The following is a 10,609-nucleotide window of genomic DNA, read 5'->3' on the forward strand; positions in this document are numbered from 1 at the left end:
AAAGTACCATGATTTGATCTCCTTTTGAGAACACTGAGACAGTAGCAAGACCTGACACAGGCATCAAGAAGACAAATCAAGTCCCTAATCCATCACACCCTATTTGAGTGCAGTTACATCGGTACGTAAGCGTTTTGAGCACCACAGCTAAAAAGTACTGGACTGAATTTCATCCTATACTAAGGAGGTGACAAAGCTGTTTGGCCAAAGGGTGGGGTTTTTTCTTTGTTCCCCCCCCCCAAAAAAAGGAAGCTTCATTGCTGCAGCACTTCTGTCCCTTCCTCCCACAAAAGGTATGGTGAAAGATTTAGGATTAATCAAACTGAACGAGGATAAAATAATCCATTTCACTCTCGGGATTTTATACACTAATACTGCCAAGTCTGAGTATCTACACGAACCCCTTCCTCTGAAATTAACCCAGCTGTTTCAACAAACAAGTTTAGTAGGAGGTATTTTTAGAGGAGAGCCACATACGCGAACACTATGTTTGGCAAATTTGACCTGACACAGTATCCTTTCTGAAGCGCGGGATTCCTTCTTACAGAAAACTGAAAACCTGGAAGAGTTTAAGTATCGCCTAGCTTTCACGAAATTACTTTTGACTCAGGTTAGTAAAAATAGGAGCCCAAAAGATAGTCTTAAGTGGATTGGGAGACAAGTCCATCAACAGTCCCAATACTGCTGGTATCAAATACCTAGGCTGTAAGTCAGTAAGGAAAAGCTGTTACCAAAAAAGTGCCAATAAAGAACATTTGAGTAATTCAGAAATCCTTGTGACCAAAGTTAAGGTACCTCCATCCGGTTACCCTCCCTCTCCAATAACGGGAGCTGCAGTTCCAGTAAAACTGGAGAGATACGTACCCAGATACTATGTAAGTTCCCTTTTGTGCTTAGCATCTGACAGAACAAGGAAGCTGAAGGGACTCATCCTAATTAATAGATATTGAAACACCAAATTCACGTAACGCTTCTCCCTTGAGCAGTGTGTATGGGAGGATGTCCTACCTCTTCAGAAAGAAGAGGGCAATACCTAGGAAACTGATCTTCACCTGAGGTCCCCACGTAAAAGCAGACACAGGCAGATGAAAAAGCAGCTCTGACCCCAGCCACTGCATCAACCCTCGTTTCCCACCGAGGGTGTTAGAAGCTGCTACAATACACGTCGGCAAGAGGCACCAAGATGTGCTGGCATATTGAACTGGACGTAGCCATTTCAGATGAGAATGTGCTATGTACCTGTAAAGTTGATTGCATTTTCTTACAGTTGGGTCACAGTATTTCAAATCTTTCACACTAAAGAAAGCCTTAACAACTTGTATACCTTAAAGCACCTGCCAAATTAAAGCAAAAGCTCTTTTACAAGTTAATTGTGTTAAAAGAATTGATTATCTGGAGCAAGAGAAAGAAAGAGAGCTAGAAGAAAAACCTATTCCTCAAGTCGCAAGGGCCTTCGGAGAACAAAAATGCTGTAAGTCAGTTTGGAACATAATGAACACAGAGAAAACAAGTTTTCAGTGTAAAAAGTCATATAAAGACTGCACACACTATGCCCTGCTTCTGAACCTGATTCTCCAATGCAGCCACAAGTAAACTGTCAATCCCTTCTTTCTCTGCCCATTTTAAATCTGTAGGCAGTCAACGCACAGAATGCAGTTCAAAGCCATCCAGGAATACTTTGGCTATTTTCAGGGCAAGGAGGCAAATATCCTGTTGCTCTGCCACTTGTCCACGTCGTAGCGGCAGACAGGGACACAAAGAATAGAAGTTTTGTAGACACTCCATGACCAAAAGGGAGAAAGAGACTGCAAAAGGTACGGCTAAGGAAGATGGACGGACGCTAACAATGAGCTACTAGCATATCTGACTAGACTAGCTGTTGTCCAGAAGAGCAGCAACCTGGGGGGACCCCTGCATGACTAGGATTCCAGTAGACTCCACCTTCAGCTCAATGTTTTTCTGGCAAGGAAATGGCTCAAAGTAGGATAGCACATAGTAGATGCTGCCTATGAAGCCCGTGGCAATCCAGGTCAACTGGTTTGCCTCAGTAATGTTTAAAAATTACAGTTTCTCCCCAGTAATCAGGAGGCACAACTTCCCTTAGAAAAAGTCCGTAGTGAGTTAGGTCATTGGTCCAAATACTTGGAGGACAACTCTGATCTTCTATGATGACACGGCCAGAGCATACACTTTTCACATCTTCATATGACATGACCATGAACGTGGTTTTAAGTAGTCCAGGAACGTGGGCTGCAAAACATGGAGAGGCAGCAAGTTAGTCACAGGCCAACAGCACCAGCTGTGGTGTGGTCTGCTAAAGTCAAAAACTTCCCCAGCAGGAAAGATCAAACCGCATTTTCACATCCTGCAACCCTATTCTTATCCTCACTAAACAGTGTGTGGAAGTGCAGCTATAGTCACAACAGGCTGTTTGCCTGCCATCCACCTTAACCCTAGTTCTGACGCATCAGCTAAACGCTGTTGTCTAGTAGCATATTGTATCAGGAAGCCAGTCATTTATGATGACAAACTCTTAAGTGAGGAGAATCAAAAAACAGTTTGCCTGGGGACATCTTTGCTTAAAACTGAAATCAGCTAGGACAGCAAGAAGTTTTACATAGAACAGAATCTGATATCAAGAAAATGAGTTCCAAGTCAGAAAGTAACACCAACAAAACCCCAAACTGACCATTTATAGGCAAGCAATTCTCACTGCCACCCACTCTAGCCTGGGAGAGACACAATAGGCTCAGTTTTTGTGAGCCTCCCAGAAAGATTTCTCCTGACCTCACTGGCCAAGTGCTGCAGTTCCATTCACACAGCCTGAATGGCCTAGCGTACTCTCAAGTAGTGGCTTATGTCCTCAGAAATGTGGGAAAACCACCCTCAGTTTCAAGTAGTGAAATACCATCAGCATAGAAAGAGCACTAATGAAAGCACTTTTGTTAGAAAAAGCTTTACCTAGGTTCTCTAGTTTCTAGACTCAATAACTCCTAATGAACTTACACAGCACACTGCCAGAAAGGCTCATGCCATTTAACTTCTGCCCTGTCCCCACAGCAAGAAAAGACAAGCCACTCGCACGGTCAGTTATCCCACAGGAAAGGTCAGTCACTCACATTTTCCATAGGGCAGTACTGGCGGGCATACCACTCCTGGCTGTAGAGGCAAATGATGACACCTTGGCCCAGGAAGAGGGATGTCCACATGATCACGTTCCAGATAGGCCCTTTCCGACGGTCATTAAGGATGAAGTTGAAGACCACTGGAAAGGGGTAAAACAAGAAGCATCATTCAGAAACAAACTCAGGAATAAAGAATCAAAGACCAGCTGAGTTCACTGGATCTTTCCCTCCCTTCACTTCATCTCTGGAGCAACAAGGCTGCTCCGTGAGGTCAGTATAGTGCAAGAAAATCTGATTATGCTTGGCAGTAGAGCAAATACTATGAGTTGATTCTGACATTTACTTCCAAGAGGTTTGCCAACAAGCTGGACCAGCTGCAGGCCTCTGGGGATCAATACTGTTTGTGTCACACTGGTGACCAAGACATGCTAGCAGAGGTGGCCTAGAGTTTTAGAGCCCTCTAACTCATTCTAGCTCAAAACCCGAAATAAAATGCAAGAGCTTTAACTTCTAAACGGGCTCTCTTCCTCACTGCAGTAGTAAAGTAATACTTGTTTTATGCTATGACTTTAAAGAGGAAGACTTCCAGCCTGCTGACATACAGCAATTCAATTAAGGCTTGGCAAAGAGGAAGCAGTGCTATTAAAATGTGTACAGTGTCACATGAACAGCAGTATATCATATATAGCTCTCTTCCTCCCCATCCATACCTTGCTCATCTCAGTCCCAAGCTTGCAAACCCAGTGTGGGTATACATATATCTACTGAGCTACTTGGCTGCAAAAATCCATTCACAAAGTTTGGACCCACAGTTCCAACTCTTGGACAAGAAACAGTTCTGTGTGTTAGTGCCTAAAGGATAACTGGCATCAGAATAGCAAAGCATGCTTGTTTAAAAAAAAAAAAGGAAAAAGCCACAAACCCTACAACCCACTCATACTGGGAACTTACTTCCAAAGCACATAAACAGGCAAAAGAGAACTGGATAGAAGTAGCCGAAGCAGATGCTCAGAACATATTCGTGCACAGCAGCTGATACTGTGAAGACAGATAGCATAGCTGCTGCTTTGAACTTCTTACCAAAAAACTGGAAGAGAGAAGAATACCAAGCATTATAAGCTATTCTGCTGTGGTTTTAGTTTGGTTGTTTCAACACTGGGTTGTTTTGTTTTTTTTTTTTAACCTGAGCTAAGAACACCTCCTGCAGCCAAGAGGCATCCATGAAATGCTAAGTGCTTTACAGAGCACCTTGGATTTTAGGTGTTTTTCTTCAGGCATATTTCTGGTCTCCTGCATAAGTACTCAGGTTGAGCCCACTCATGAAATATCTATCATAGCTCATCAAAATAGTGCAACGTGAGTTCAGACTGTTGAGTCAATTCTTACATTCCTACATCTCAGACCCACATTTTGCACACATTAAGGACTTGGAAATGAGCAATGGATCTCTCAAAACCACAGTGGCTACCCACAACAGCTGAGGCAAGACATTTTTGTGCTTCTCAATGGACAGTGGTGCTGCATCTTGACAAATGTACTGCCTTGCCCAGTAGTTAAATGTTTAATTAACAAAACAAAAGAATACATCTGCTTGTTACTCACCCAAAGGAAGTCCCTGTAGGCATAGTAATAGAGCCAGTCATGCACTACCACGTTCCAGGTTCGGTAGTAGTTTGCATAGGAAGTGGAATTCCACCAGTCCTGAAAGCACAGTTCAAGGACTATAGATCTAATTAAGCATAAAACATTCTACAGGTCTTTTCTGGGATATCAAGTTGAAAAATACCGATCAGAGTAATACCAAGCTAATACAACAAGTTGCACAATGAAATCATAGAATCATAGGATCATTGAGTCCAACCGTCGACCCAACACCACCATGCCCACTAAACCATGTCCCTAAGCGCCTCATCTACCCATCTTTTAAATACCTCCAGGGATGGTGACTCAACCACTTCCCGGGGCAGCCTGTTCCAATGTTTAGCCACTCTTTCAGTAAAGAAATTTTTCCTCAGGTCCAACCTAAACCTCCCCTCGCACAACTTGAGGCCATTTCCTCTCGTCCTATCACCAGTTACTTGGGAGAAGAGACCGACCCCCACCTCGCTACAACCTCCTTTCAGGTAGTTGTAGAGAGCAATGAGGTCTCCCCTCAGCCTCCTTTTCTCCAGGCTAAACACCCCCAGCTCCCTCAGCTGCTCCTCATAAGACTTGTTCTCCAGACCCCTCACCAGCCTCGTTGCCCTTCTCTGGACACATTCCAACATCTCAACATCCTTCTTGTAGTGAGGGGCCCAAAACTGAACACAGTATTCGAGGTGCGGCCTCACCAGTGCCGAGCACAGGGGCACGATCACTTCCCTGCTCCTGCTGGCCACACTATTTCTGATACAGGCCAGGATGCCATTGGCCTTCTTGGCCACCTGGGCACACTGCCGGCTCATGTCAACCAGCACACCCAGGTCCTTTTCTGCCAGGCAGCTTTCCAGCCACTCTTCCCCAAGCCTGTAGCGTTGCATGGGGTTGTTGTGGCCAAAGTGCAGGACCCGGCACTTGGCCTTGTTGAATCTCATACAGTTAATAATGCTTTCCATTGCACTTTTGACATTCTACTCCATATATCAAAGTTTGGTTTTATCCCAAACTGCAGTGGCCGAGATAAAAGAATAAAAAGAGCGCTACCAGAGTTATTGGGTAGGTCTGGTGGCTGGTTCTGTTTGTGCACAGGGTATATTACCTTAAAAGAATTCAGACTGCCAAGTAGAAGTCAGATCTGTTCTACAGCACAGCAACAAACTTAAGCCCTAACAGCATAAAACAAGCAAAACCCTGTGGATGCTTTGTTTGGTAAAACATCTTCAGTTTCCTCCCCTTTCCTTTTCATTAGGAAAATGAACTTTAGAAGCTTTATAAGCTATAACTCCTGCTTCTCACCTTGTAGAACATCCTATCTGCAAAGCGCAGCATCTCAGCAAACGCGTTGAGCCAACAGTGAAGGAATGCAAAGAAAACCAGGAAGAGAATCAGTACACCTACAAACAAGATAGATTCAGACCAGTTTTGTAGTGTTTTCTCTCAGCTATAAGCAAGAGCATGTAACACAGTCAAGACTGTTCTATAGGCACTGACAGATGAGCTTTGTGCTACCTACACAAAAAAAGTAAAAGTATTCCAGTTTCTCACCACACCAGGCCATGCTTACCCCAGTGGGCAATAGCAAGGCTGCCACAGAGCCTAGAACTTGGCTTTGAAGACAGTTAAATTCAAACTCAAGCTTTTATTTTGTGCCGCTGACTCTAAGTTTGACACCATAACGCTGAAGTCTGCCCACAAAACTTCCTTTGCTGATCTTTGACTGTCATGAATGCATCTCATACCAAGCATTTCCCCTCCCTTCCGCCTCTTCCATAGATATAGCCACTCATGAATCTGGGTCTTACCTGGCAGAATGGAATTGAAGATGCAGAGGACCAGCCCTCGAAGACTGAAGGTTTCTTGACTACTGTTGTGAAACTGAGGAATGCAGAGTCTTACAAAGATGTAGTAGGCATAGAAAAGCGAACCAAGCACCTGGAACAAAAAAAAAAGTCTGACTCCATAAGAGAAACGCACAATTAACATCACCACTTGACAGCTCTAGGAGAGGAACAGCAGCTGCCAACACAAGTCAAAGTAATTTATGTTACATTGCTGCTAATAAACTTCCGTAAGGGTCCAGGCAGAAAGTAAGCCACAGCCATCTCTGCAGCATGTTGACAGCCAGAAGCAAAATCAACTTGTCTTTTCTACTACAGCAGGTGTAAGTTTCTCCTAGACCTACTAACTCAGAAGTTATGATACAGAAGATTTGTGCCAATGCCAAAGTAAGTGGGGAAAGTACCCTGTGATCTAGGTTTGAGACAAGGGCAGAAATACTTGAAAAATACTTACTGTAGTTAAATCTAATATTAAAGCTTACTTTTCTTTTATCTCAAAGGAGAAGCTTACAGGCCAAATCACCTCAGGCCTTCTCTGGCTCATGAACCCATGTTCTGGAAGTTGAGGTCAAAATGCAAGTCACTGCTTTAAATACTCTGACTGCTGTAAACCAGGTGTGTGCTTTGTCACACTCTTGTCAAAGAACAAGCAGCCAAAGGCCTTTTCATGCTTTGTTTTTGTTTTTTTTTTACTGTTTTGCTTTTTTAAACCATGAATGCATTGTGTGACAGTAAAAGTTTCAATCATGCAAAGCCATTACTTGGAAACACATCCACAAGAAGCAACTGAAGCTCATGTCCAGACAAATGTGAAGATCAGGTCAACCCTGAGCTCAAATAAGCACTGAAGATTTGAACTCCAGGCCTCATTATTTCAAAATTGGTCTGAATATCTGCAGGCAGGTAGGTAGCTGTGCCAGTGCAATACAATACAGCATCAGTGTAAAGAAAGAGGGCCAGAGCATGGATATTATGCTCCACACACACATGCAGCATTTGTTTGCATGGAATGGAGTCCAAAGGCTTGTTTAAGCAACGATATTTTTTTTTTTGACACCACCATTAGTGCAGCAAGATCACTGTTTCTTTTTTTCCCCTCACTAAAAAGTATTCTTCTCTGGTAAGCCCACACCAAGTAAACAGTGATTTAATGCCTAAGGGAGAACTGTTTAGCAACACAGTTTAGATGATCTCTGAAAGTGCATTCTTCTGAAAGCTGCGCTACTCACCTGTGCAAACTTGGTAGCTACATAGCCCCATCTTATCATGGGATTCCTAGGAAAGAGAACACGTGATATCATATCTAAATAGGACCTCAAAGCAGCAAAAACCTCCCTTCAGTTATTGATTTTACTGACCTATACTCTGAAAAAAAAATGTTTTTTGATTTCCAGAGTTCTTAATCTCCTGACATAGAAGAGATGTCTGCCCAAACTGCTGGTTCCTACTTTCAACTACAGCAGGACAACTATGGCAATTCCATAAATGGAAAAGTATCTGGAGGGCAGCATTACACAATTACGTAGGAGGTGGCGATCTGCCCAATAGCCACGTAAAGGACTGCTGACTTGACACTGTAAAAGTGCAACCCAGCAAAGTACAGAAAAGTTTGGGAGTTCCCAGTTTTAAAGGCTACCTCCCTACCTCCTCAAACTCAAGAGACAGGGCTGCTTATTAGCACCACATAAAACAACACACAAGCCTACTGCAGGAACCGTGTGTCACTAGATATTGAGTAGCAAGTTCTTTATTTGTTTCACTTCAAGTGCACTTCCCAAAGAAATAAAACCAGAACTGTAAAGTCAAAATACTATTAGCGTTACAGTGAGTTTTCATGACCAAGTCCTGCTCTTGCCAGGTTACTGACTTAACCACATCTTTATGAAAGCTCTAACTCATAAATTGAATAGATCACATTAAGGGATGCTTAACGTTGGCTTCAGTTTTTAGACTACTTTAATGTTCTATTAGTGTTGCTCACATTACCTGGGATAGTTGTCTCTGTAGATGAGGGTGGGAGCAAAGAGGAAGTACAGGTATTGAGAAATTCTGGGAATAGGTACTGTGCCTGGAAGAGAAGAAGATAAAAAAAGAACACTCTGCAATCCTTCTGCTTACTGAAGGTTCGGTTTCCCCAGTACCCTCTCACAACATACAACCCTTATCACCTCAAAAAAACATCAGTCTGGAACTAAAGGTATGGGATTTGCAGAGAATAAAACAAACTAGATTTATCAGATGGAATCGCCCCCCCATGAAGCATAGTTAACAAGTGAGGGTGACTAACAGGTAGTGCAGTGCTAACACCTTGATATCACATTTCCTTTCCTCCTAGGGAAGATGAAGCTGCAAGGCCTGTATCAACATGTGGGTTCATGTTCAGCTCTGGCATGCCTTGCTGAAATAGCTTCTGTGCTTCTACAATTGCTGTCATTTCGACTAGAGCACTGAACTGGGGGTGTGCAGGCAGCCTCTACACACCTTTTTCTCCTAAAAGCAGAAATAAGGAATCCTGTTGAAGCAAGACTTAAGACACAGAGATGACTTCAACCTGAACACAAGACAGTCTAGCTCATTGCCTATTACCAAATGAAAAGGTTCAGGCTGAAATTATGATGCAGAAGGTCAGCCTAGAGCCTCATCACCTGCCCATCCAATCAAATCCTACCTCTCCAATTCATGAGGACAGCTCAAAGCAATGGAGGGAAGACAAGAGCTGGTTATGCACTGCTGTCAAAAAAAGTAGGGCAAGTTACTCACTGGACTTGTCCTTTACAGAGGACAGGACTCTGGGTACATTCTCCCGGACGAATGAATGAGCCTTCATAACAAGACGAACCTGTAAGACCGACAGAATATCAGTTTAATATTCTCACTTTCTCAACTTCCCAATAAAGACTGGATCAAGCATTTTAAGGCAACACTTTCAACATCTTGGTTTCTCTCCAATTTACCCCTTTTACAAGGAAAGGGCTGCTTCCTCTGCCCACGAGCCTGTTTAACCGACATGAATTTAAAACACTGCAAGGTGAAACGCGCAGTAACAATCATGACTCAGGAGAGTCAAAACACATCTCATTTACACCCACAGGACCACAGCATACACAAGGACTCCGAATCACATCAGTAAGTCACTAAACAATTAACATTAACTGAAAATTGAAGCAAAAAAACCTTTATCCTTTTCAATAGGCCAGTATGTTTCAAAGTCATGAAACTGACTCCTTGAAGTTAGATGTGTTCTACAACAACTACCACTACATTGGAATAAGGTGGTGCCACACATAAATAGTCCCTGAAGGACCAAAAGGAGGGCTAGTCCAAAGTTAATTCTTCAAGTCTACACTCTCATCTCTGACCACCCTTGTTTTAACCTGATGGTCTGACCAGTCCTCCACACTCTTGCACTCTTCCCCCCCTTCCCCTGAAAAAGAAAATTCTACTTTCAATAAAGTCCTGACAACAAGACAAAGACAGTTGCTTTTTGGGAACAGAAGGGAAACAGGAACCACTTGTTGACTATGTACTTGCCTTTTTTTTTTTTTTTTTAAGAGGAATGTTACAGCTTCCTTGTGAACTATGACACAACAGGTTCTTAAAATTGTTTTCAAGCATTTAGCATCCACAAGACAACTAGAAATAAATGGAATTTCAGCCTTGAAGAATGTCCAGAAAAAACCACAGTAAAATCTTAAATACAGGGTAAAAAACCCAAGTGGTTTCCAGGTCAAAATGAAGTTCACTATCTACTTTTTCTCATTAGTCTTGCTGCATGTAGGTCTGTCTTCAAGTCAAAGACAAACTCCATCCACAGGCCTGGCTTAATTTAATGAATAAAAGCAACACTTGACTCCTTAGGAAAAAGGACCCTTTCCATTTTGAAAACAAGATTCAGTATATCCAAAGATACTGGGTAGGGACCTACCTGTTCCAGTATTACAATAAAACGGGAAGCCGGAGGCAGGGCATATGATACAGCAATATAAGTTGGTCCAAATCCAAGCCCAG

The 10,609-nt window shown here is 42.9% G+C and overlaps 1 protein-coding gene across 1 annotated transcript in view; it reads right to left on the reverse strand.

Moving 5' to 3' along the window:
• Nucleotides 1-2,134: 2,134 nt before the first annotated feature.
• SOAT1 (sterol O-acyltransferase 1) overlaps nt 2,135-10,609 on the reverse strand; it is an 11,277-nt gene continuing 2,802 nt past the window's right edge. The window contains 10 exon segments of the mRNA XM_009320641.1: nt 2,135-2,250; nt 3,120-3,265; nt 4,077-4,212; nt 4,728-4,826; nt 6,060-6,157; nt 6,566-6,695; nt 7,831-7,876; nt 8,588-8,669; nt 9,362-9,440; nt 10,527-10,609. The exon segment at nt 10,527-10,609 is cut by the window's right edge and continues 26 nt beyond it. Coding sequence (XP_009318916.1) covers nt 2,194-2,250; nt 3,120-3,265; nt 4,077-4,212; nt 4,728-4,826; nt 6,060-6,157; nt 6,566-6,695; nt 7,831-7,876; nt 8,588-8,669; nt 9,362-9,440; nt 10,527-10,609 — 956 coding nt within the window. The 3' untranslated portion in view covers nt 2,135-2,193.

The sequence above is a fragment of the Pygoscelis adeliae genome, unplaced genomic scaffold, assembly GCF_000699105.1.
Source record: "Pygoscelis adeliae isolate BGI_AS28 unplaced genomic scaffold, ASM69910v1 Scaffold402, whole genome shotgun sequence".
Taxonomy (NCBI): domain Eukaryota; kingdom Metazoa; phylum Chordata; class Aves; order Sphenisciformes; family Spheniscidae; genus Pygoscelis; species Pygoscelis adeliae.